Source organism: Oxyura jamaicensis, chromosome 14, assembly GCF_011077185.1.
Source record: "Oxyura jamaicensis isolate SHBP4307 breed ruddy duck chromosome 14, BPBGC_Ojam_1.0, whole genome shotgun sequence".
Classification (NCBI taxonomy): domain Eukaryota; kingdom Metazoa; phylum Chordata; class Aves; order Anseriformes; family Anatidae; genus Oxyura; species Oxyura jamaicensis.
Window position 1 is genome coordinate 7,338,048 of NC_048906.1, and position 26,934 is coordinate 7,364,981.

A 26,934-nucleotide genomic window follows, 5' to 3' on the forward strand; every position below is an offset into this window, starting at 1 on the left:
TTTCACCTGCTTAAAAAGGCAGCTGGATTGAGTAAATGCCAACTGTATCAGAGACACAACAGACCTTGCAAAATGAAATTTTTATGACCTAAGCAGTACTTGATCTTTATAAAAATGTTTTACTGAAATTATCAGATCAAAGCATTAATAGGGAGCAGCATTTCTGCACTGAGGTTAGGCACCAATCTGCAAAAGGGACCAAACCAGAGCCGTGTGAGGCGAGTCTCCACGGCCCTGCAGGATGTACCGGGAGGGATGGTTTTGCCTTACACAGGCATCCTGCTAGAGAATTTCACATGTATGTCCCACCTGGCTCCCTCTGAAAATGCAGGAGCAAGGCAAATGTATTCCTCTCAGCCAGCAGCTAGAAGCCCCTTGGGTTGGGTTCAGAGGGGATCTGCCGGCTGGTTCCCTGCAAGAAAGACCTGAAGCTGATGCCTGCCTTTTCATCCTCCTTCGCTGCATCTTTGAGCGAAGCCAGGAAATGATCTTTGTGTGCAGCCTGCCTCCTGCCTGGTAACTCCAACAGCCCATGGAAGTTCTCGTCTGTCGCGCTGGATTTTGCGGCTCGCTGTAGGCGAGCGGGTGGGATGGCAGCGGCGGGGCCGGGCACGCAGGCGCCTGGGAGGTGTCAGTGCTGCGGCAGGCCGGCAGCGCTGAGCAGGGAGGGCCGCTGCCACCTGCCCCCGGGCCGCTGTTCCCGGTAAGCGCCGACTGGGCCGGCCCTGAGGGCTCCCGCCGGGCCCTGAGGAGCCGCCGCCCCGCGGGGCCGTGTAATGGCGGCGGGGCGCGGGCAAAGGGAGCGCGGTGTCACCGCCCCGCGGGGCCGGGCCGGGCCGGGCCGGGCGGCTCCTTCAGGCGGCGGGGAGCGGGGCAGGCCGGCGGGAGGCAGGTGAGGGGCTCACCCCGGGTCGGGAGGGGAGCGCCGGGCACCGGCCCTGAGGCCGCGGAGGGGCTGGGGCCGGGCTCACCGGCGGTGTGCGGCCGGCTGCCCTCCCGCCGCGCCGCAGTGGTGCCCTGGGGAGCCGTGCGGGTCCTCGGCAGTCAGCGTGCCTCCAGCGGGCTGCCATCACCTCAGGGTGCCGCGGGGTGCTTCGCCGGGGGGCACAGCCGCGTTGCCAGCCGCCGCGGAGGCCACCTCTGAAGCCCTGTCCCTCGAGGAGCTCCCCCGGCTTTGTAACGGGGATTTTCTTCTTGAACTCGCTGGCAGTCGGTGTTAGGGCAGGCAGTGGGGAATTTCATCCCGCAGCACACCTTCTCCATTGGAATAGCGTGCCTTCTGCATCGAAATAGCTCCGCTTGTATCAGAAGCGGCCTGGCAAGTTTGAGGGGTGAGGGGAACGTAACTGGTGGGGGTCTGGCCCTCCTGCGCCCTGAGACCACCAGGCAACTTGTGTGTTCACTGACGGGCGTGAGCCAGCGGCACGGAGCGTCCTTGAAAGCCGAGCAACGTTTGTCTTAATCTTCTGTAGTGCTGCCAGTGCAAAGGGGCCTAAATGTAATTCTTAAAGGTAGTTAATAACCCCAAATGCATTTTCACATCCCACGATTCTCTAAACACTCGGTCTGATAAGTTCAAAGGAAAGAATATCCAGAAACTTGCTTATTTCACCTGCCTTGAATATTTTAATTCAGTTGCATCTTCTCAGATTAGCTTAATTCCATCCTGTCCGTATCCGTCTATATTCTTCCTAACTTCATCATTTTAGGGATATCTAAAAATCCCGCTGCCTTTTTCTGAACTGTTCCAGGCACTTTTCTGTCTGCCTGGACTGTCGTTCCAGACCCAGGCTTTCATTTGTATATCTGTCCATTTTTAATACACTTGGGCATCACTTTTCTTTATTATCTGACTGTGGATCTCTTCATTGCATTATCCATAATGCTTCCTTTACTCCAGACTTGCTGGCATATTCTGGTTGCTCAGCATTAAACACATATTTTTCTCCATTACAGACTGTTCTGCAGAATTTTCAATGTTTACACTGACAAGCTCATTTTCATGGGCTTTATTTTCCCAGTGATACATAATTTTCATCTCCTCCTTACTTCTTTCCATTCAATTTTTCCACATTTTGCATTTCTGTACTAACCTCTTGTTACCAATGTAAAAATGCAGATAAAGAAGAAAAATGGCTGATCCAAGAGTGAAGTCAGTTATACATGCCCTATTTCTCACCTCTATTTCCTAACACAAAATTATCTTTGTCTTACTGTTTTCCTGTGAGAGCTCAAACGAAGATTCCCAGGAAGATTGTCCTGCAAGGCTAACTTCTCAAGGTTTGTACTGCAGTGTTGGGATAAAACACAGGGTGCTGATACTCCCAGCAACAACAACAACAACAAAAAAAAACAAGAAGCCCAAACCAGAGGATTCATCGTAGTTATCCTGCCACAACTAGCAGGAGAATTTTGCTCTGTGACCTCCCCTGGCTTCACTCATTCTTGACTACTGCAAATTTTCTTCCTACTGTAACAGTTTTTTCCTTGACGGGTTCAGTTTTGTAGGTACTTAGCAGCAGCAGCACTAGGAATAAAAGAATTCCAGCACAGCAGAAGATGGGTCTTTGTGATCCTCTTGCCTTCAGGACCATCCTCCCAGGGATTACCTGTGCATTTACCATGCAAGTCATGATACTGGCTTAGCTGTTTCCAGCTGTGCATTGATTCTTTCCTGCATTCAAGCACAAGGTACAAACGAGTCCCCCCCGCATCTCTGCTAATTACCTGTCAGAAAGCAGGCAGGCAAACCTGCTCACGCTCATCTCTTGAAAGCAAAGTTGCCACTTGACCATGGAGAAGCGATGTTCCATGGTGACTAAGCCAGATTTCACTGGTTTGGCTGTGAGTTCTCCTTTTTACCTTTCCCTTCCTGGTCCCCCACTACATATTTATAGAACTGGAGGCGAAGTTCAAAATACTCATCACTAGTTTTGTTGCACATACAGAGCAACTGGCAGAAATAAGCCAGCTTTTCTTGACTTCTGAAAGGACTGGCCTACACCTACCTCGCAGAAAATGCTGACCCCTTAATTTTGGAGAGAGTTTCAGTGCCCAGAAAATAGCAGCTTATTAAGTGATAAAACTGGAATGGAACTCAAACAATTCTCTGCTGTCAAACAGTGCTCTGTGTATACTTAAATAAATATCACACCTATGTATATTAAATAAATGTTAGATCCCAGAGTGGTCACCAGCATGCTTTGGAAAGAGGTTTCCTGGTAGCAGCAGCACCTCGAATATCTGTCTGAAGGCGTGAGATGTTAATGGACTAAAACTATATGCGTGTTTATGGAGAATTCTCACTTCGCATTCTTTCCCTTGCACTTGTGTGACTATGTTGGCAGGTGGCAAGAGGAGGCTGAGAAGGAGGTACCATGAGAGGCCGTGGCTTTGTGCACCTGAGATGAGCAGTGTGTGTAGGGCACAACCAGCTCTGGAGAGCGAAGCCTTCTGCTGTAAAACACTCCATGGTGCTTCATCAGTGCATCTCAGTTCACTGTTGGCTCCTGTCCTCAGCCTGCCAAAACTGTCCTATTAACATTGCGAGGTCTTGTAGGATGGACAAGAGTGGCAGTAGCAAGGTCTGTCACAAGAATTTTCAGACTGTTGCAAGGTGTTTAAATGTGTGGCTCTGACTCAAAGAGATCTGCCTGTCAGCTTCACATGGGCTGTTTATAAAAGATCATTCTTTACTTTTCTCTTTAGTTTGACCGGTGCTGGCTCCGAGCAGAACAGTAGGTTCAGGATCTATTTTTTATAACTGTCATTTCCATTAATACCTTCTTTTTGCCTTTCAGACATGGCCATGTCCAGTTCCCTTCTGTGGGCTGTTGACATATTTGGGAGGGTTTACACTCTGTCCACTGTTGGCCAGCACTGGGAGCTCTGTAAGGATACACAGCTGGAATTCAAACGGGTCTCTGCTGTCAAGCAGTGCTGCTGGGGAATAGCCTGCGATCATCAAGTATACACCTACGTGTTCTCGGGTGATGTTCCTATTAGGTACCAGGAAGAGACCTATGAGAATCAGGTATGGAACACCGCGTACCTCTGCTGTATGTTCTTCACAAAGCAAATCCTTAGATTAGCTGTCTCTGTAGGTTTTTCTCACAGATTGATTTTTTGGTTTTATTTTTCATTTTTACCTCATGTTTTTGAAGAGTATAAATGCATTGAATAGGTTATTATTTTAATATCTTAATTCCCAAAGGAAGGTTATACTTTCTGGCTCTTGCTAAAGGAACAACAGTGTGCCCTGCAGCATCCTTCATGTAAGCTGTTTCACCCATTCCACCTGATGTGTTCCTTTCCTTGGTGAAAAAGACACGGTTTCCTTAAGAAAATGTCCAGTGTAACAGGCAACAAAAATACACTATTCTTACACTAGAAAATACAAAAGGAAATACTGTGAAAAAGCTAACAACAGAATTAAACTCAAGTAATTTACAGATAATGTGCAAAGCAGTTTAGTAAGATTCCTAGTAAGAAAAAGTAATATTTTGCATAACAGCAATTTAATTGAACAACTAATTTCCCACGTGCCTTAAAATGCAGGACAGTATTACCTGACCAGTCTTGCCAGTGTTTCTATAGCGGGTAAAACTGAGGCGGAAAAAAAGAAAAACCACAACTGCATTGGTGAAGAGCCTAGCAAGTTACTTGTCCTGTAACTGATTTAGGAAAAAAAAAAAAAAAAATGATGTAGTTGTCTTGACATAGCTTCTGGTGTTGAAACTATGCTGTTTTCCTAGTGTAGGCCATGTGTTAGTCAACTTTCTCATGTGGGATATATTAGAAATCCCAAAGCCATCTATCTACACAGGAGTTATCCTAATGCTTCAATATCATGGTGCCATACATCACCAAAGAAAAATGCACTGTAAGTAGTAAACTGTATCATCCATCATTCCTATTTATGTAGTTGAAATTTACTTGGTTGGGACTAGCTCTGCAGTCAGTCCTTCTTTGATACTCTAAAACAGCTTCTTCCAAAGACCATATTAGTTGGTGACCTACAGCATGACCACTTGCTCAGTCACCCCAAGAATTATTCCTCTTCTTCTGCAGAAAAAAAAAAAAAAAAAAGTATAATTTATGACTCACTACGGCTCTGTAGATGTCCAATGAGGTGATGTGATCTCAAACACAACATTTTTTTTATTATTTCTGACAGCGCTGGAATCCAGTTGGTGGCTTTTGTGAGAAATTATTGCCCAGTGACCGCTGGCAGTGGAGTGATGTGAGCGGGCTAAAACATCAGCAGCTTGATAGTTTCACATTGCCTTCACCACACTGGGAGTGGGAGTCTGACTGGTATGTGGATGAAAATATTGGAGGGGAACCAACAGAGAAAGGGGTAGGTGAACAATACCAAAAAGAGATCTATTCTGGGAATCCTTAATCTGTAAAATAAAAGGCGCTTTTATAAAATGGCAAAAGGTCTGTAAAAATAAAAGGTACCTCTTAACTTCCCGTAGCTACTTCTTTCTGGGAAATAGCTCAGCGATAATACAACACAAGGACGGATCTTGTTTGAAGGCTTTTGAAGTCCATAGGAGTTGTTTTTTCTCTTTGGATCAGGCCAAGAAATGCTGCCAACTTCGTATTGCTGCTATTTAAAAACTTACTATGAAGAAAGCAAAGTGCTTTACTGTATCTTGTTTGTTCTGTATATATCATGCAGAGGAATTAGGACATGATTCATAAATCATTCACAGAATTAGCTCGTCTGTTAATCAGGCTGTTAAGACATGCACAGTAACCTGTACTGTCTGTAGGAATGACTCTTGTGCAGAATCATTCTGAGTTAAGATTTCAAGCTTTTCCTTGGTCCAGTTTTTCACAAAAGAAAACCTCTGTTTGCAGGGCTGGACTTATGCCATAGACTTCCCCAGCACCTACACAAAGGATAAAAAATGGAATTCTTGTGTGAGACGCAGGAGATGGATCAGATACAGGAGATACAAATCACGGGATGTTTGGGCAAAGGTTCTGGTATCTTTTTAACATTAACTAAACTGTTTTTTTTTTTTTTTTGAAATAAAAATTAATTTCCCTGCACTTACAGTTGATTATTGCTGCTCTGGAGGTTGGACTTTTATTCCTTGACTTCCAACCCTGTAATTCTTGCAAACATAAATGGAAAGCTGGGATTTTTCTTAGAAACTTGTGGTAATAAGGTACCAAATCTCATGTTAATGCAGTTGGAGATAGATGTTCAAATCCTCTGTAAATTTCATACTAACTTTTGAAGTTCCTTTGGTTATTGACAAAGCATTCTCTTTTGAGATAGCACCTGTTTAGCATCATTTAACCAGCTGTGTCCTTTATGAGAATAAATAACTGTTATTTAATAAATGTTGCTCCATTCTGAGAATGTGCAAAAATTGAGATGTTCTGGCTTTCCAACTCAAAAAACATCTGTTTGGAATGTTCTGTGAGCAAAACTTTCCTTTAGTTTGGGGCTGAAACAAAGACTTTTTCATGCTGCTTCAGCAGTGTTTCTCCGCCCTCTGTAAATAGCAGCCTTCAATGAGAGAAAGAAGCTCCATGCTTAGCCTCTTTGGGAAGCAATACTGAAACCAATCTGCAAAAAGCAAGTTAAGCCACCGGCAAAATGGCCTATCCATTTGCAGCATCTCTTCTGTTCTAAGTCTTCCCTCTCTTTGCTCCAGATTGTATCACGGGATGATCCAGATCAGTTGCCAGACCCTTTCAATGACATCTCAATTGGAGGATGGGAAATCACTGATGAGCCTCTTGGCCGTTTATCAGTGTGGGCGGTTTCTTTGCAAGGAATGGTATGTGCACATTCCATAGGTTTTCTAATATAAATTACTACTGAAAAGGAGTTAAGTACTTTTAAAGCAAGGCGTGTTTGTTATCATTGTATGTTGGTAAGGTGTGCAGGCAGGCCTACTCGTTACTAAAATTCTCTAGGATTGAGAGATTTGAGGTTACTGTTTGAGTTTCCAGACTTGGCAATGCAGAATCCAACTGTGGAATGTTTTGAATTTATTCTCCTTTGAAAACTATACATCTTTCATTGTTTTTGCTTTGTTTCTGGTTTTAGGCCCATTGAAATGCTTCTCATCTTCTGCTCAGTACTGTAGAGATAGCTTTTTGCTTTCCTTCCTTCTTTGTTAGAGCATGCATCTGAGTAGCCTTCCTTTGTCTCTAGACAATTTCTAACTTGTGGTCTCACAAGGAAGAATGCAGTAATTGTAACAGGTAGCCTGAGACTGCACTCACACTTGAAACTGCCTGGGGAGACAAGCAATCTTGGTTCAATTGTTTAAAATGAAATTCCCTGTGCCTCAGGCTTCCCCATAATAACTGACTCGCATCCCACTCTACAGGCTTACTTGATTGACATTATAAAATGCTTTCATTTCTCAAAGTAAAAGTCCCTAGAGGAAGAATGCATTTCTAAAACTGATGATTTAGCACTCAGCAGTCGTCTTTTGGAGCACTTGTATGACCACCGCAGGATGCTTTCTTTGACCTTCCTGTTTTGACTGGAGTCAAAAAAATCACACAGGCAGTTGGAGTATGACGGGTAGATGGACGGGATGTCATTGCAGGCTGCACAGAGAATGGAATTTTTACCCATGTTGTGGCAAGCTCTGTTCAGTGAAAGCGAGGTTGGGCTGTCATCTAACAGGAACATTTTTGTGTTGTGTATTTGTTCATTCTTGTTTTGTGTTGTTTGTTTTTTTTTTTAACATGCCTTGAGATATAACAAAGTTGTTTTGTTTTTAATGTTGAAATATACACAGAACTTGTAGCAACAGGTCACATGCCCAATCCAGATTCAGGACAGTGATAAAAGCTAATCTGTAAAAACACCTCCTCCCTTAGTACATAAGGAAATAGTCTTCAGCAGCATAATTGACATCACAAAAATACTTCTAACAGCCAGTGCAAACACTGCATTAAAAAAAAAGCAGCTGTTGTTAAAGGAGGACTGTTCTTTCATCAGGATGTCATCATGCTTCTCTGAATAGCTTCATTGTTGTAGTAGTATTTTTCTAAATTTTTTTTTTTTTAACTTGTCTAGGTGTGGTACAGAGAAGACGTTTGCCATCACAATCCAGAAGGTTCCATGTGGTCCTTAATCCCCACTCCTGGTGAAGTTGTACAGATCAGCTGTGGACCGTATGACCTCCTCTGGGCAACTCTTTGGGAAGGGCAAGCTATTGTGAGAGAAGGAATTGATAGGAATAACCCTCAAGGTGAAGTGTGTTACATTTAGTATGAAACCTCTTTGATTTTTGTAATGTTGCATAAGAAAATAACCTACAATGGTTTCCGGGCTTTGTTGCAGGAATTTCCTGGAGTACTGTGGAGTCCCCAAGCTCAGAAAATGGGATTATGCATGTCTCTGTGGGAGTTGATGTGGTGTGGTGCGTTACAAAAGATCGGAAGGTAAGAGGTGTTATGCTCTGGTTGCTCTGGTTCTGTTTTTTTTCTCCCTTTTTTCATCTGCTTTTCTGAAATGGGCATGTCACTTTCATAGGAAGTATCGATGATTTGGGCACCCCATACGCATGGTTTGGGCAATTCCAGTAGCCCTGTTGTTACGGGAATACACTGTGGTTTGTGATATACATATTTGTACAACGTCAACATTCCCTTCAATGAATCCCTTCATATTGAATCCAAAAAGAGATTAATTCTGTTCAGGAAGAAAATATGATTTCAAACACTAAGACATTGTAATTGTTCAAGATTCTTACTTTGACATTACAGACAATTTAAGAATAAGATGGATAATATGAATGAGATTCCCCATAGGCTGTGTAGCTTACGGGCTTCTTTACATAAGGAAGAGCATAAGAGTGAAGCACAGGAAGTGATTTAAATCAAGGTAGTTGCATCATTGGTGTAGCTCTCCCTTTGGGCATTTATTTTGGGATAAGCTTATGTGTTTTAAGTAATTCAAACAGTTTAAGCTGTTATTAAGTAATTGAGTTACACTGGTTTAATGAGTTACTTGTCAGCTGAGCCATGGCAACTGACTGTCCAGCCTGCTCCATCTGCCCCTTAAACCACTATAATAAACGTAAATAAGCTAGTAGGTTTTTCTGCAGGTTTGCCAAAGGTAGTCAAGTACACTGTCTGTTACATGTTTCAACCAACCAGTATTAAAGTAGTTGCTTGTCATTATAAGACCATATCCTAAATATAGATGCATAACTGGAAAATTTTCCAGGTACCCAGCCCACAGACACTTTCTCATTGGTAAAAACTCCTCTAAGAGGAGACAATTTAAAGAGCAGTATCACTGAAAAAAATCCCTTTGTCAGTTCCCTCTGTCAGCTCAGCTTCAGAGGGACACTGTTGGGAAGTTGATTTAGAGTCACCAAAAATAGCCTACAGTTGACATGTAATAGCAAATATTTCTCCAATGGCTGAGAAACTAACTCTGTCACAAAAAGTCATAACATGATGTCTCCTTGTGGGCTCTTCTGGTTTTAGTTGCTCACAAAGACGTGTTGTCTGGTTATTATTAAAAGAATTATTTTATCTTCACCTGATTAAAACAAACAAACATGGAGGTAAGTGACTTCTCAAGGCAATGCAGTAGTCAGTATTGGAGATTAAGACTAATCCACTAAAGAAATTAAATTCCAGCTGTCTACCTGCTTGTACAGAAGATGCAAACTTCAGACTTTTGTTGTTGTAGGTATGGTTTAGAAGAGGTGTGAATTCACATAATCCTTGTGGAACAAGCTGGATTGAAATGGTTGGAGACATGATGATGGTAAACGTAGGCTTAAATAATCAGGTAAGACACCTGTATACCAGTTGTGAGGCTATTTGTGTTCCTCTTTGTGCAGATAGTATTCATGTGTGAACTGTCAGCAGTGCCAATATGGACAGCTGAGCAAGAGGTCCATGTGCTTGAACTGCTAGGAAGGAATGCATGGCTGCGTTCCTCACCAGAATACAAGTCAGCCTGTCTCTCATGTGACACGTTCAGGTTCAGTCTTGATGGTACTGAATTTCATATTGCATGTACAGTATCAGCAGTAAAGAAGAAAGGAAAGGGAAAATGCTGAGTCCAGCAGGTTTTTGCATTAATTTTCTGCTACTGCACCTTTTTGTAGATGCTCTTTGCCTGCATTCCATGCCATTTCCTTCACCAAGCCCTTTCCTTCCCTAGGTCTGGGGAATTGGCTGTGATGACAGAGCAATCTATTTTCGCCAAGGTGTCACGCCAAGTGAGCTCAGTGGGAAGACGTGGAAGGCAATTGTATGCGGCCGAGAGAGTGACAGATCTCAGACTGGGAGCTCAACAAGTCTGCTCAGGTGCACAGTAAAATACCTGCTTGAGACTCTGTATGGCAGGAGTTTCAATGCTAGGACATATTTCTGTACATTCTGTACATTCAAATGGTACAGACAGGGAAGAGCAGGGAAGGCGTCTCTAACCATTAAGCATGCCAAAAAGCATTTGCTTTTTTTGCCATTAAAATTAACAAGCAGCAGTTGCTGCAGTCAGAAGCTGATGCTCCTACTTTGGAATTCACTGCATGCTTCCAGTAGAGTGTGTTTTTCTGGCCTTTATTAGCCCTATCTGGAGCTGGTCTCTAAAAAGATAAAATGTTACCTGTGAAGTAATGTGAAGGAGTGTCAGCTTCACTTAGCGATTATCCTTCTCCAGAGCATCACTGTACGTTTCTTTCCTGAGAGATTAGACCAGTAACTCCCTGCTGACTGCTTGCTGTTGGCTATGCAAGACATGACAATGGAGCTGGCATGCTGAAGAAGCTACTTAAGTCAGAGTGCTCTGAGTAGAAGACCTCTCTAGCTAAGACAAAAAGCACAGAGTTAATAACAGGCTTTAAAAAAAATCCTATTTATTGTTTCATATCCCAAAAATGGGATGTTGCTTCAGTGCTTTTCTTGGGGTTGTTGATAGCCAACACCCCTGATTTTTTTACAAAGATCAATTAAATCTCCTCTTATATCCGTATTAGACTCTTTTTTCTTAATGATAGATTTTTAACCTTTAATAAGAAGTCAGCTGCTTCTCTCCTAGAGCTGTAACACTCCATCAATTTCTGTGTCTGTGGTCTCAGGCCTGTGTTAATTTATAATGTTATGAATTATAGTTAATGAATTATCTATTTGTCCTTCAGTGCTGGCTGTTTCTTTACTGATGATATTCAGAACCAAACAAACGCGATCATTCCTGGTGATGCAGACACTTCCTCTGACACAGATCTTCCAAGCATCCCCACGTACCTTGCCAACACTCCCCCGACGGGAGCTGCAGCCAGCGACAGTGGTAGCAGCACAGGCAACCAGACAGCAGAAATATGTGCAAATTTGCCCATGGATCCTCTGGACTCTGATCAAGGAGAAGCCGATGTTGCTTCGACTGGTAATAAGAAATCTAATCTTGAAAGTCATAAGTCTACAAACCCAAATCCTTCTGCAGAACTGCAGTGGACAAACATTGACTTAAAGGAGGCACAAAAGCATCCAGTCCTCTCTGTCAGCACCTTTGCAGAAACATCCAGCCTGACTTCCCTTGGCATGTTCTCGGTGGGAACTGAGGAGCAGTATGGAGCCGATGAGCACCCACTGTGGGCCTGGGTGTCTGGGGGAGGCTGCCTTGTGGATTTGCACAGCCCACTGAAATGGTTCACAGTCTCCTCAGGTACAGTCCAAGCACCACAGCAGACTTTAATTACCAATTTCAATTAGTCAATATTCTTAAAAAAATAATGTGTTTGATTTTTTTTTTAAAACAAAACCTTGGCACAAAACTTCTGATTACTGCTCTTCCTGCAGTTTGTTGTTACACTCCATGTCTGAGCACAGTGATGCACGTATTTGACGGTAAAGCACTTTGGGATTGAGATATGTAAGTGTAAAGGTGATAAAGGAGTTTCTGTAAGAATTTTATAAAATAATCAGTGTGCTGGAACTGCATCTATTTTTTTAATGGCACTGAAACTGCAACTTCAGGCTAAACTCATAATACCACTGAATTGTAACTAAAAAGCAGTGAAAAAAGCTCTCTTGAGAGATGCCAATGCCACAAATGTTGCCTTGCTACTACCATTCCTGATGAGGCAAGGGTAAGACTGAAGTTACTGAGGGGCATTGTGGATGTGAGCCCCACTGATACTTGGATGAGGCTGGAATTTACATTTTTGAAAGACAGCAGAGTATAACCATATCTTAAAAAGAAACCATGAACTGTGGCATCCCAATACTTACTAACAGCATAACTCTTCATGCATTGTATTACCTAATTATCTTGCAGTTCAGTGACAGAAGTCCCATTTGTATAAAGTTACAGCATTGAAAGATTCAATATAATTGTATAGCGGTTCCCTTCCTATGCATTATTTACAAAGCTTGGCTTTAATACACTGATTTCAAAGCTAAATTAGCTAAATTTGTTAGACTGGATTGATTCAGTCCAGTGTTCCAAGCAGTATCATGATACTTCTTCACAGGACTGTATTCAAAGCTCACTGAAATGTGTTGGTTTTGCTTTTCTTTTAGGTTTGTCGTCCTCTGTGCAGTCTCTTTCTCTGTCTATCACTCCAGCACAGACAGCAGCATGGCGAAAACAAATTTTTCAGCAGCTCAGTGAAAGGACAAAGCGGGAGCTGGAGAATTTCAGGCACTACGAACAGGCTGTTGAGCAGGTAAGCAGCGAGGATACCTACTTCTGTGTTGTGAGCACTTAGATCTGTCAGTACTAGGTGTCAGTGGTACAATTCTGATGTACTCATCTGAACTTAGCTGTCAGCTTTTTATTCTCTTCCTTATTTCTGTCTGTGACAGCTTTCCTGGATTATCATTGTCTGGGCTCCCTGTGGAAAACTAGTGGCTTATTAAACATGGAATAGCAATCTTCATCTAAAAACGTTAGCTGGTAGTTTTGTGTAGGAGCAACTGAAGCATTGGTCAGCCATTATATCATATACTGAAACATCAAATTCAGAGAAACGTTTGCAACAGTGGAACAGTGGAAAAAAATTGTAACAATTAATCCACCACAGGATGAGGCTCCTTAATTGAAACAGTGACTCACGTAGGTGAACTTTTCTTCTCTGTGAGCATTAGGTGATTAACATAACTTGCATAAATAAATCAGTGATGATAATATCAATAACAGCACTTAAATATCACCTCCTGGTCTCTTTTCAGATTTATTAATGGTTTTAGTCCCTTCATGGCTAATTACCAAATGCCAATTTCCAAGTCTGCAATTCATTTAATTAAAAACACTTGGAGTCTGGGGCTTTAATTCAGTTTAAAAGGATTATGTCAAAATCTTTCAAAATTGGAACAGAAATCATGTTATAGTAAGGAACACACGAGTTAATTAGTATCTGTGTGCCATTGCATTCTTTGCAGAAGTCAAATGTTAACGCTGATGTACACATGCCATTCAGTGCCTTTCTATCCAGTTTTGTCAGTTTTCATTTTTTCTTCAGCTTTCTGAACACTGGTATACTCATTGTCAGAATTAACTGATATAATACAGACCTTACAGACCTACAGCAGAGATTTCTTGTGGTCACAAGAAATAAGGTTTGGGAGAAAGAAGAGTCATGTGGTTTCCTTACTTTTGAAAATTTGTGTTTGCATTACAGTCAGTTTGGGTTAAAACGGGGATGTTGCAATGGTGGAGAAATTGGAAGCCTCATAAATGGATGGATGTGCGAGTGGCACTTGAGCAGTTCACTGGGAGTGATGGAATGCGCGACAGCATCCTGTTCATCTATTACATGTATCATGAGGAGAAAAAGGTGTGTTCAGCTCAAGACCCCCAACAGTGTTGTGTATGGCAAAAGACGACCTATGAAGAAAAAGAAGTTTTTTAGGGAAGGCAAATTATGATATGCTGTTGTTTTGGGAACCAATTCAAATGTAGCCCAGGGTAATAGCGAATTGCAAGCTTTTCTAAGCTCTGTTAATGCTCTGTCAGAAATGCCCAGTCAGCAAACATCCACACTGCTTAAACCATCAGCTTTGCACTAATTTGGATTGCCTTTGGAAGTTTGAAACATTCCTGGCTATGAAGAAAGAACCAAGCTTAGCTGGCTAGGGTCTTCAAAAATAGGATTGATGCATATGGGCAACATGAACCAGAGGTAGTGCAGGCCTGGATACTGAGCCCCACATAAGGAACAGCATTCCTTCTGCACCAAGAATTGATTCTTTGCTACCCTTGGCAGCAATGCCTTGTTCATAGTCTTGAAGTGCAAAAATGCTGGCACTGAGGAAAGTGTATCTTGAGTTCACCTTGGTCACATTTTTTTTTTTCTCTTGTCTTAGTATATTCACGTGTTCCTGAATGAAGTCACCATTATAGTCGATGTTCTGAATGAAGCCAAACACTCCTTTGCCCTGTATACACCTGAAAGGACGAAGCAGCGATGGCCAATCCGCCTAGCAGCCACAACAGAACAAGAAATGAATGATTGGGTAATTCGGTGAAATCTTGGTTTCAAGCTGGCTATTTTTGAAATAAAACATAAAAGCTAGTCTCTGAAATCTGAGCGTTACGTTTACAGTATCTAGACTACTTACCTATCTTCACATGTTAAGTATTTTAGAAGTCTTCTTCAAGCTCCGTCAAGGGCACCCAAGGCTTTCTGTCTCCTCCAGAGTTTGCACTGGTTCTGAAGCCACAGTTATCCACAGTAAAACCAACACTGCTTTTCCTTCCCTTCCTACCTCTGGATATATATTGGGCTGCAAATGAGTTAGGAGTTAAATTCAGTGAAACTATTCCTCTGCATTGGTAGAAGAACTGTTGTCACTGTTGTAGAGAATCTAACATACAGGCAGGCCTGTGTACACACACCGAAGCAAAGGAAAACCAGAAAAATATCTCATAAAGGTCAAATGCTACAAACCACATTAATTCCAGTTACTCTGTCAGTAATTTCTAAAACACTGCATTCCAGTGCCTTTGAGGAAAACATAGTAGTTCACTTTGCTGACTTGTAAGAACCTGCAAAGCTAAAACTTCATTTTTGTAGTACTGGAGCATCTATATGGAAATTTTTGTTTTCTCTGTAAAAGTAACCTGCTGGCTCTCTGCTTTTTGTTTTTCAGCTGTCTTTGCTGAACATGTCCTGTTGTGAAAGCAGACGGATTCAAGGCCCCCCTTCTCACCATGCCATTTGGTCAGTTACTTGTAAAGGAGACATCTTCGTTAGCGAGCCAAGTCCTGAACTGGAGGCAGGACCACACCTGATGCCATGTGATCAAATGTAAGGGGTTTCAGAAGCTGTTCTTTCTGCATGGGGTGCCTTCCAGCAGAGATTGTCTTTCATGTCAAGTTGGTGACATCGATGGGCTGTTGGAATGTATAGCACACTGCAGGTGTCTGCCAATCACAAGGTTAACGGCTGCCTTCCTGCTTATGAGTGCATTTGAAGAAATTCACCAAGTTGTATTTTAGTTCTCAGATGATGCAGCTATTCTTGTGATTTCAAAAATTTGGGTTGAGATCCCATCACAAATGACTTGAAAATTTTTCATGATTGCATCCTTAATGTAGTAATGATCTAAATTAAGAGGTGGCCTACACTAAAAGTAAACCTAATCACTGTAATTGTAATGTAATTTGAGCTTTCAGTTTTATCTGAGTCAGGAAATCTGAAAGTCTCATTTCTCTACTGTCACTTCAGTCCAGGAATATCTCCTTTAGAGTTTCTATTACAGCTGTGACAATGTAGTACTGCAAGCTATCCAAGCACAAACTCAGAACTGGGGGGTCAAAGGCCAATCTTCAGTTTTTAAAAATGCCTCCAGTTTCTTTGAATAATAATGCTTCAGAAATACTTTGGTCCTTTTCTTCAGGATAGAGCACCTTCAGCATCTGGAAAATCACAAACTGATGTTCTCTTACATCTTAGTTTAGGGGATCTGTGATTGAAGCCATCTCCTACCATTTGTGTAACTAAAACACGCCTCTGCAATTTCTTTACTTTCCCCATTCTTCCCCAGAAAAGTTCCATGGCCAACTGGCTGCATAAAGCCCCAGAAAAGGATTAACCTGCCAAGATTAGAAGTACTGGGAGAATTTCATCCCTTCTTTTTTTCCCAATCTCCATAGCAGATATATAAATGATTTTTTTTGTCAGATAAAGGTGATTCCTGCCTTTAAGAAAAATGAGGACAAAGGTAAAGCTGAAGCAGCTGATGGCTTCTAAGACATAGAGATTCTAACAAGATTGTCCTAACTAGTTCAAAAAAGAAATCAAAACATAAGCCATAATATAAAAGGAAAGCAGAATACTTCAAAGCCTGAAAATTCCCAGTGAAGGCAGACAGGTTCCTTCCAGCAACCTCTCCAGTTCAGAGGGAATGCTTTCAACTGGGGGAATGCTTTCAACTGGCAACTGCCTCACTAACTGAATGAACAGAGGCTGAGCAAACAAAGTCGCCTTTCCTTAGGATGACAAAGTTGTAGGGAGCGGGGGAAGCATTGATTCCTGATGGATGTAGTATGGGGTAAATGTAAAATACTGTCCTTTTTCTGGCAGGTTTTGGCGTCAAGTTGGAGGGCATCTTCGGCTGATAGAGTGCAATAACCAAGGCATAGTGTGGGGCATAGGATATGATCACACAGCTTGGGTTTATACCGGGGGATATGGAGGTGGCTTCATCCAAGGTAGGGACAACTGTTCTTCTGTGGTGTACATGTTTCTTTCCCATTTTCATAACTGGGTCAGCTATTCAAGTGATTTCAGCTGTCCTTCCTCTAGCCTTTGTCATATGTAGGGGTGTACAGTGAACAGGCCACACATCAGGAAGGACTTGGTATTGCAGTCTTATATTGTCAGCTTAGAAGTAAGAAATAGGGTAATTTACAATATTATTGTGGCTAATGGAATTTAAAACGTAGTGCTTAGACAGTTATCTTTGGTATAACCCAAAAGATTTATTTCTTCCAGGACTGGCCAGTAGTGCTGATAACATCTATACACAGTCAGATGTGAAATGTGTTTATATCTATGAGAACCAACGCTGGAACCCAGTCACTGGATACAGCAGCAGGTTATTTACTCGATTTGTGTTTATTGAGCGTACTTTTTTACTGATGTCAAATGAAGCATCAAGGGGGTTGTTCTACCTTTCAGAATAATTACTACAGATATTCTGTCTTCAGTCTCCTCCAACATTTATAGTTAGCGTGAGATGGAAGGTGCACAATTTTTGAATTTCCTAGATTCATAAATATCCATTCAAAATCCATTTGTAGTAAAACATTACAGATTTGTGCTTTGTGAGTGTACAAAGAGTGCCTGCTTGCAATACCTTTAATTATTAAGGCCACAGAGCAAAAGTTATTAGATATGTTCATGTATATTTTGGTCTAAACATTGCACATTTGAATACTTGAATAATATGAATGCAAGTACTAAAAAACATTCACATACATGGGTGTCTATGTCACAGACACTCAGGATTCACCTTGCAGTTGTAAGTAGTAGTGAGGAATATCACTCTAGAGAAAAACATATACATGGTCATCAGGTTTGGTGTGACTGGAAGCAATTGTACAGATTCTTTCCCACTATGCTCCTCACACATAGTATTTCTATATACAGAGTTTAATGACAGAAGACTTTCATTTATGAAAATAGGAACTGGTAGAATTAGTGTTTTTTTTTTTCTCTCCCCTTTTGAATGATGTTATTGTAAATGACCTTCCATTCCTTGTGCACTGTCTCACTGCAGAGGCCTGCCCACGGACAGATACATGTGGAGCGATGCCTCTGGCCTGCAGGAATGTACAAAAGTCAATACCAAGCCTCCTTCACCACAATGGTCTTGGGTAAAGTTTGTTTTAAAAGTCTTTTAACTACTAAAGTGAGGCTAAATAGGATACAAAACTTGTGATCAGTTGACCTAGATTTTTTTTGTGGGTTTCTCATTACATTTAACCTTGGTTTCCCTATTTACACAATAGCAATAATCTTCCATAGCCCAAAGAACATTAAGCATTGAGGGGGTTTTGTTGTTGTTTAGTGGGACTTATACTTCTCTTCAGATTGCTTTGTCTTCAGCTGAATTAAAAAGACTTAGGAACCTCTGTATGAATTTATATTGCAGGTATTAGAAGGTTTTTAGCAGGTCACTGCACTCCAAATAGAAGGGGAAATACTGAAAGAGGTTATTATGATGATACAGTAGGTATTGATTGTGCTTCTTACTCTTATTGTCTCCTTCTGACAATAGGTATCTGACTGGTACATTGATTTTAGTACTTCAGGTGGAACGGATCGGGAAGGCTGGCAGTATGCAGCAGACTTTCCAGCGTAAGGAGATAACTTTTTCTGCCTAAAATCCTAGCAGGCATTTTTAAGTTCTTGTTTCCTCATTTGCTTTTTTGCACATCAACCATACTTTGACAGGGATGAGCATGCCTTCATTTCTCTAATGGTATGGAGACACTAACACTGAAATGTGCTGGGGAGGTAGGGCAGCAAGGTGAAGGTCACCTTAGCAAACGAAAGTTCCAAGTGTTTTAAAGTTAGTTAGCAGATGTGTCTGGTGGGCAGATAATTGACGATGCTCTCAGGCTGTCACTGAAATTGGAGATGCTCTGACATCCTCATGAACACATATTTCCACTTGTTTTGGTAGGTCCTACCATGGTCACAAGACAATGAAAGACTTCGTCCGACGGAGGCGCTGGGCAAGGTGAGGAACTAAGATACAAACACAAGTTTTGATGCTACCTGCTCCCTTATCATCTCTTTTACTTGAGGAGAAGGGTTGTCACACAATCAACAAAAGCAGTAATAAAGAAACGTGCAGTAACTAACCCACCTCCAGGATAAGCTCAGGATCTTTAGCACTCTGGCTCTATCTGAAGCCTTTACAGTAGATAACCTATTTGATTTTGTAGGACCGGTAGACAAAATCAGCTGGTCATTCTCTGTATCTGTTTTTCCTTACAGTAAATAATCAAGGAACAATAAAGTCTAGGTATATTAGTACATACTAGTTCACTTGTAACAGATGAAATATGTCATCTCTACTAGTTGTTTTAACATAAGAATTCCACATACCATGCACTAGGCCACAGCTAATCCCAGCCCCATTTAAATCAAAGTACACTATATACAGACAGGTCCAGGAAAATAGCGAACTCCATTATATTCCATTAAGCAGTGAAAGTCTGCATTTACTGTTTTTCTAGCTTTTCTATGCTTCCTGTACTAGGCTATCTAATAACTATGCTAAGAAATTGCTGTGAATTTACAGTTATGCATTGTTCTCTTTGATATTGAGGCTGCAAAGCTAGTATTTAGGCCTTTGCATAGTATTTTCTAACTAAGGTCCTGAAGCAAACTGTTGTTGTTCCAGGATGTGCAACTAACCAAACAACACCCATTTGATCAAAATAAGCAACTTGAGGAATACCCTTAAACCTAAACATTTCCTCCTACTTTAAAATTGCAAATAGGTAAGGAACAGCTCAGGGCTGGATCTTATTTTTCAGAATTGGGAACAGAGGAATGCCCCACGTTTTTTAGGACATTCTTTATACACAGAAATAGCTGCTGTGATGATAAAATCTGATATAGTTTCCCTAAGACAGCACTGCTTTGCAGCAGATTCCCTCCAGAATACACTGATTTCCAGGATGACCTACCTCCAGTTCGTAACTCAAAAACTGCCTTTTCTCTGCTTACCTCAGGATACTACATTTGCTTTTTAACAGTCACCACCAAAAAAACAAATTGTAAAGTGATTCCCTTACCCAAGGCAGAGGAAGGAATGAATTAATTGGGTATGAAATTCTCAGTACAATGGGATTCCTAGCTGGGGTCAAACATCTGTGATTCAGCTGTTGCCCACTGGATTTTAGAGAATTGGGAAGCAGAGAAATTAAATCTGCAAAACCTTCTTTGGTGACCTTGATTTTATATATTTTTTTTCTAAACAACAACAAAAAACAACTTGTGAAATCAGAACAGATGTTAAGATGTCAGAATTCAAAACCTGATGCAAAATATGATTGTTGAAAACCCTTTCAATTAAAAAAAAAAAAAAAAAAGGTAATTCTTACTGTACCTATTTAATGAAAACTTCAGGACTGTTCACACTAATGTCACCAATGGACCAGGGAACAAATTCAGTTATAGAAAGTACATACTTCTGATGGGTCTGGGGTTTTTTTGCTTCAGAAAATGTAAGATAGTCACCAGCGGGCCATGGCTGGAAGTGCCTCCTGTTACCCTGTGGGACATCTCCATAATTCCCAGTTCAGATGCGGTTGATGAAGAATCAGTAGCACTGTGGGCAATCAGTGACAAAGGAGACGTGCTCTGCAGACTTGGAGTGACACAGCAAAACCCAGCTGTAAGGCTCCTTGTTTATTTTTACTGCGTTATTGATGTATTTAATGTAATTACGCAAGTACATACAGAGTCATGCAGTGCCTTCTGTCAAAGTACCTTGTTTTTTTCCCTTTCGTGTCCCAGATTTTAAAGTCCTTGTCCATCAACTGTGACAGTTTTCTGCCCACGTTTTTTTAATATTGCTTCTCTTGCATAATCTGCTTTGGCTTGTGCTACATTATTTGCAGTAGCCTCTCATCCCTGTGTGATCTTTGAAGGTCCCTTCCAATTGAACGACTCTATTCTAATCTGTCCCCTGTGTATCTCCTCATGAAGCACTTTACTTCCGCTTTCGGCACTGATAGCTTAGTTGTTTTTTTTTGTTGTTTTGTTTTGTTTTTTCCATTGTCAATAATATGTATATCTTATTCATTTAACTGCCATGGGATAGAAGTTCTCTAAACCTTGGCCCTAAGCTAATGCCCACTGCTAGCAATAGGAGTTTGTCCATGGACTCTCAAGAGCCTGGAACTGACTTTGCTTATTTCAAAGGCAGGTGGGCCTGCATGTACCTACTGACTTTTCTATGAACTGGGACAGAAATAATGAGTACATGTCCAGTAAGGTACACAGAAAGGAACAAATAATTTGAGTAGCTTCAATAGGAATCTTTCCTAATAAAATATATGTGCTAAAACAACAAATTAGGGTTGATATTCACTAATTTTAAGCCATATTTACAATTTGAAAGAAAATATACTTTCAGTAGAATTTGGAGAAAAACTGCAAGAAGATGAAAAATTTATAGGGATGATTTTTTTTTCTTCCTACTCAGACTGTTACAATAGCACAGGTCTGTATGGCAGTGCAACAGCAAGAACTGGAATTCTGTGTCTGGAATCTGAAGCCAGACAGATTTCAGTCTATTGATTTTTGTGACATTATTGCTCTATGTAATCAAAAAAGGTATTATTTGAAAAGAGGAGAGAAGAAGGAGCAAGAAACAGAACAGATCTCTATCCCAACCATTCAGAGACAGGCAGATCCCTAAATTTCAGTGATTTCAACTGAAAAAGCTCTGGTATAGTCCTACATAGATAGCTATTAATTTCAAAGAGTTAAACATCCAAGTATCTTTGAGGATCAGAGACCTTGTTTCTGTTCAGTCACCCTAATTTTTTATTTTTCTAAAAATAATTATTACTCAGAGTCTTTTTTACTACCTAGGGTTTTCCCCATTTGGTAATCATCAAAATAATTTTATCATGGTTTCCCATGGAGTTTTTAACCATTGCTTCATAATTTCTTCCACAATTTGTCAGGGATCATCCTGGCTTCATGTGGGAACAGATCAGCCCTTCATTTCCATCTCCATTGGAGCATTTTACCAGGTGTGGGCTGTTGCTAGAGATGGTTCTGCCTTCTACCGGGGCTCAGTGTCTCCAAAGAAACCTGCAGGTAAGTACTTGTATGATTTTTGGTTACAATCTTCCTCTTATACAGCTTGTAAGCTCTACTACAGTGCCATGTCTAGAGAAGACAATTTTTAGTAAAGGTCTTTCCAATAGGCTATAAAAAATAAGGCATATGAATAATCAGCATCGTGTTAATTAGAGCCATTAATTTGCTTTTCACTTGGGTGATTTAGAAACAGTGTTCATCTCTAAAAACAAGATAGCAAAAATAGATCAAGTGTAATGTCATTCACAGCTTTCTTGAACAGGTATGTATTTCCATTGCAGATATTTCCCAGAATTCTCATACCTAATCCTGTTTTCTCAATGTTTTACTCAAGTATTTCTGACTTTTAGGTGACTGTTGGTACCATATTCCTTCACCTCAAAAACAAAAGTTAAAACAAGTCTCAGTAGGACGAACATCTGTGTTTGTATTGGATAAGAACGGTACGGATTTTTTAAAAATTATTATCCTTGGTAGAAAAATTACATCAGTATTTGTCAGATACATTTTAAAAGGAGAGTCCAAGTCAAACCTTCTGCTTGCACTGCTGCTCTTAGAGAATACTCTTTTGTATTCAAAGAGACGTGTAGTGCCATAGGTAACAACAATCCATCGCCTATAGTGTTTTTGAAAAAAAAAAAAAAAAAAGTAACAGGTGAATCTCAAAGAGAATTCCGTGGAAGGATTTTGTGTCTGAAACCCTAGAATGTACAAAACTGAAGAATACCTTCCTGTTGAGAAAGCTAGAAATAGCACCACCATCACAAGTAACATTGTGAAGGATTGTTTTGTGAAAGAAACAAGCCTTTAACACCAGTCTCCTTTAGGTATCTTGACCTCATGTTTTACTTCTCTAATGTATACTTCTTTATATAAATATTTTTTCCTCAAGAAAATTTTCAAAACAGAGTAGCTGTTGTTTTCCAGAAAGTTATAAAGAGTAACTGCAGAAACACAAATTCCAAAGTAGGACCTTCATCTTCCCTTGCTGTAAAACATCAGTCGATGTCCCCAGTGATGCATGCCCACAAAACATACAAAGTATTAACTACTGATTTCTTACGTTGTTTACTAGCACTTTATGCAGAGCTGTAACCAGGACTATTTATTTTATAGGCAACCTTTGGTACCGACAAGGTATCACACCAAGCTACCCTCAAGGATCTAATTGGGATTATGTATCAAATAATATCCGGAAAATGTCTGTAGGGCCCCTGGACCAGGTGTGTATTAAGTTTCCTGCTATCTCATTAGTTTTTTAAAAATTATGCTTAACATATTTTTGTAACTAAATGTTTTTTTCAGGATGTTTTTAGTTAAGCTTTATTTATTCCACAAGATGATGATCTAAGTGCTGCAATCCCACCAGCAGTACAAAAAATGAGACCAGTGCAATAGTGATACAGACAGTTCTTTGCCTTAAAAAGCCTTATTCATATACTTTTAAAAATTGTTATATAATCTCTTTCCTGCCAAGTCTTACTATCTGGCAATGTTTTCACTACAACCCTGGTATCTAGTTACCCGTTTGGTTGTCTCTCTGACTAAATATGGGCAGTTTGGCCTACTCCAGAGTCAAGACTGGTCTGTTAATGTGGTGAAGCGAATCAGGATTTTCACATCTGGGAAGAACAGCACAAGGAACGCATTTTATTGCCACTTTTTGCTTTCTTTGAGGTCTGGGTGATAGCTGACAAAGTGCAAGGAAGTCACAGTTTGAGCTGTGGGACAGTGTGCCACCGCACTGGCGTTCAGCCAATGGAGCCCAAAGGCCTCTCATGGGACTACGGAATTGGGGTAAGTGCTGGAGGACATCATGCTCCTTTAAAGCTGGTACCAAACGCCCATGGGCACTGTGCAGAAAGCAAAGCACTAGCCTGCTGAGCTGGCAAGCTTTCTAAAGCTTGCACACACCTGCAGGAAACTGACATTTGTTCTCCAGTTTTAATTCCTTTTTTAAGTTAAATATAATGGGCTATACAATTATTGCTGGGACGTCATTTATTTACGTTTGATAAGTATTCATTTTAAATAGGTTATTTAAAAGTTATAATGGAAAAATTAATAAAAGTATGTAGCATTTTTAAAAAGTGGATTCCTTCCTGCTCTGCACATGAATATTCCTCCTTCTTGCTCCCTGAATTACCTTCAGTGTTCTCAGAAAGGCTACTTCAGTGTTCTGGCCCCTTGCAGCTGGGTGGAAAACCTGCAGTGATTCTATAGGAGGCTGGACAGTCCCCCAGTCCAAATCAGTGGGGCCCATGGCCAGGCAGAAGGACAGCTTCCCTGGAGGTGGAGCTCATGAGACAGCAACCGCTAGCAACTCGGCACCCCAGGGGATGCAGGGGGATCCTGGCTGAGGTCTCCCAGCCCAGCTGTCTGGGAACCTCTCCCCAGGGCCTCCAAAGGGAAGCGACAGCCCTCACCAGCACCATCTCTGCGCAGGCTCAGAGCCCCTCCAGCCCAACCCCGATGCAGGAGGACTACTCTGAGAGCCCTTCCTTCTATTCATCCATTCTAGGCACTCTGCTCAAAAGAAACAGCAATGTGAATGGTGGGTGCTGCATGTGAATTTTAAAGGGCGAGATGAATATGCACATTCTTTTTTGGGGAGTTACATATGCAATCACAGTTTTGCTTTGTTTTACAAGGAGCCTTTTTTCTGACTGAGCCCAGAGCAGGATTATTTTCTATATGAATAAGCCATATAAAAGTAATAGTGCACATAAAGCATCACATCAAATGTTGTAATTACAGGGTGACGTTTCTCCTTTTATGTTTCTTTATCAATCTTCTGTAGGGTGGATGGGAACACATTACAGTCAGAGGAAATGCAACTGAAGCATCTAGGGTCGCTATGCAAGACACTTCTGAGGAAAACTCTGCAGTATCAAAGGACTTGGAAGAGAATGAAAGTAAAGGGAGAGCGGTACACTCCAAAACCTCTCTGATGGTCAGTGAAAGACAAGACTTGGACGGAAGTGCAGCTAATTGTTAAGTTGCCACTGTCTATGTTTTGCAAACAAGCAGTAGTCAATATAATTTAAAAAGAAATTGAATGTCCATGTCAATGTCCATGGCCCGGAGAAAAAAACCATGATCGTTTTGTGCTACTTATGTTTTACTGAACTGGAATTTACAGTGGGGTAATTTTAATACTGATTTCTTCAACTGTCGTGTGTAAAATGTGACTTAATAGAACTAATAGTTTTGTCAAAACAGGCAAGCATTACAGCCACAATGTATTTCTGACCCTTTACCACAGCTGCTACAAAACTATACAAATGTGAATCTTTGCATAAGACCATTATATTTATTTAATATTTGTATTACAGTTCTCGTCCCTACATTTCTCATATTCATGTGTCTTCCATGGTATACTTCAGATTCATATTTGAGCAGAGGTATCAGTATAACTGAATTACACTCATTTCCATGATTTGCACTGCAAACATCTATATATGCACATAACTTTGTGCATGTGAGCCCTGTTTATATAAGCCTGTAGGTTTGGTCATGCTACTTTTGCTCACATCAGTAAAATTAAATTGTGTACAACTCAGCTTAGAATGCAGTTACCAGTAAGGGCCAATTTTTGCTATCTTGGCACTCAACAAATAATATCTTAACAAGAAGAATCACTGGTTTCAGCAAGACTATGTAGAGAGCATGGTCCTATTCAGTCTTGGTTAGAGAGGCAAAGTCTCATGCTGGATTGTCAGGACAAACAGCGATAGATCACGCTTAGTCTCCATCTTAACTGGAACCCTAATCACTAAGGTATACAAATACCTACCTAATGACATTGGAAGGGACCAGATGCTTAAGGAGTTAGACTGTGCACCAGATAATTGCAAGTTATATGTTTGTAGCATAAAAGAGAAGAGCAGGTCTTAAGTAAGATTCTGGCTTCACAGTGGTAGGAATTCAAAACATCTGTGCTGGTAGCAGTAGAGTTTGTCACCATATACTTATGCAGGTTTAGGAGGAGGCTCTGCACTTCGCTTTTAGTAAGCAATGGATTCATTCCTTCTTCCAGCAAGAAACCACTTTTTATTCTCAAAGAAACATTTTTCCTGTCTTTTACTTATCTTAGTTAGACTGTGACGTGAAATTATTATTTGAAATCGTTATTTGAAATCCAGTCTGTGGGAAGTGCTGAGAAAGCATTCTCCCCAAATAGCTTCAGGAAGGCACCACCTTTTCTCCCCTGGCAGCAGTTTACAATCATTTTCCCTCTGTATGTGTGACTATATATGAAGTTATTTTTATACAATAAGCAGTGTGGTGTGGTCTCAGTACTGTATTTGTAGAAGTAAAGCTTACGTTTGCACGTATTTAAAGGATATATTTGATATTCTAATGCCAAGGAAAGCACTGTTTTGAAACCCAAATGTGAATTAAGACTGAAGATGCTTTACTGTTTAAAAAAAAAATCCGTTGATCTTTCCAGTATGTGATTACAGATTTCTGTTTTATACATGCATTGTGGAAATACCACAAATAACGTTTTGCGTTAATTACCATAAATAGGTTTTGCATAACTTGCACAGTATCTTGTCCAAATAAATAACTTTATCATGTATTTTTAGAGAATCATTAGGATTGTATTTTCTCTGCAGCATATCAAAAATGTTTTTCTTTAATAGTCAGTGTTTACAAGGCCAAGTAGCAAATCAATTCCATACAATAAGCTTTATAATGTTCCTTTGCATTTTCCCCTGCACTGTCAAGTTTCACCTACTTTACCGTAAAACACAGGCTTTAAGTGAACACAGGTAACTTATGTTTGAATATTAAGTATTTGCTTTTTGAAACTGTTAATTAGAAAATTAATTTAAAAAGATAATGTAATTGTTATGGCTAATTAAAATCAGGAAAAGTGACTATAAACTAAAAAAATTTTGAAAAATAAAAGTAATTTATCAGAAAAATACGCCTTTTATGAAATCCCTTTTGACACATCCTCAAGAGCAGCACTTTGCAGCAAAGAACCCTTTGGGCACCAGCTGCTGCTGCCGTGTTGAAGCTCGCTGGTGCCATGCCTGGCATTTCATGAGGGTGGCAGCATTGAGAGAAGGGCTAGCCTCTGGTCTCTTTGGTGCTGCAGCCAGGTACTGTGTGC

At 40.8% G+C, this 26,934-nt stretch overlaps 1 protein-coding gene across 6 annotated transcripts; it reads left to right on the plus strand.

Annotated features, from left to right (window-relative positions):
• The first annotated feature begins 370 nt into the window (after positions 1–370).
• On the plus strand, positions 371–26,405 carry TECPR1 (tectonin beta-propeller repeat containing 1). Of its 6 annotated transcripts, none has more exons than XM_035339496.1 (26): positions 371–703; positions 2,229–2,280; positions 3,801–4,033; positions 5,177–5,359; positions 5,869–5,991; positions 6,678–6,803; positions 8,063–8,237; positions 8,330–8,430; positions 9,692–9,793; positions 10,172–10,317; positions 11,151–11,674; positions 12,532–12,677; positions 13,632–13,787; positions 14,317–14,466; positions 15,103–15,260; positions 16,539–16,666; positions 16,950–17,052; positions 17,737–17,833; positions 18,238–18,317; positions 18,646–18,702; positions 20,196–20,370; positions 21,671–21,806; positions 22,160–22,252; positions 22,926–23,032; positions 23,487–23,606; positions 24,610–26,405. In XM_035339496.1, exons 3-26 carry the CDS (start codon positions 3,803–3,805, stop codon positions 24,805–24,807), a joined length of 3,615 nt encoding a protein of 1,204 aa, XP_035195387.1. In that variant the 5' UTR covers positions 371–703; positions 2,229–2,280; positions 3,801–3,802; the 3' UTR covers positions 24,808–26,405. The 6 variants fall into 6 exon arrangements, with proteins under 6 accessions (XP_035195387.1, XP_035195391.1, XP_035195385.1 ...); XM_035339500.1 differs by lacking the exon at positions 2,229–2,280 and having other exon boundaries at positions 372–703; positions 11,151–11,395; positions 11,525–11,674; XM_035339494.1 differs by lacking the exon at positions 2,229–2,280 and having other exon boundaries at positions 372–703.
• Positions 26,406–26,934: the final 529 nt, after the last annotated feature.

Bases quoted from the DNA above. Each gene is read 5' to 3' on its own strand.
- TECPR1 (XM_035339496.1), top strand. From the start codon at position 3,803: ATGGCCATGTCCAGTTCCCTTCTGTGGGCTGTTGACATATTTGGGAGG. The intron at 11,675-12,531 runs GTACAGTCCAAG...CTTTTCTTTTAG, and splicing joins ATGGTTCACAGTCTCCTCAG to GTTTGTCGTCCTCTGTGCAG. The intron at 17,053-17,736 runs GTTATTTACTCG...GTCTCACTGCAG, and splicing joins GTCACTGGATACAGCAGCAG to AGGCCTGCCCACGGACAGAT.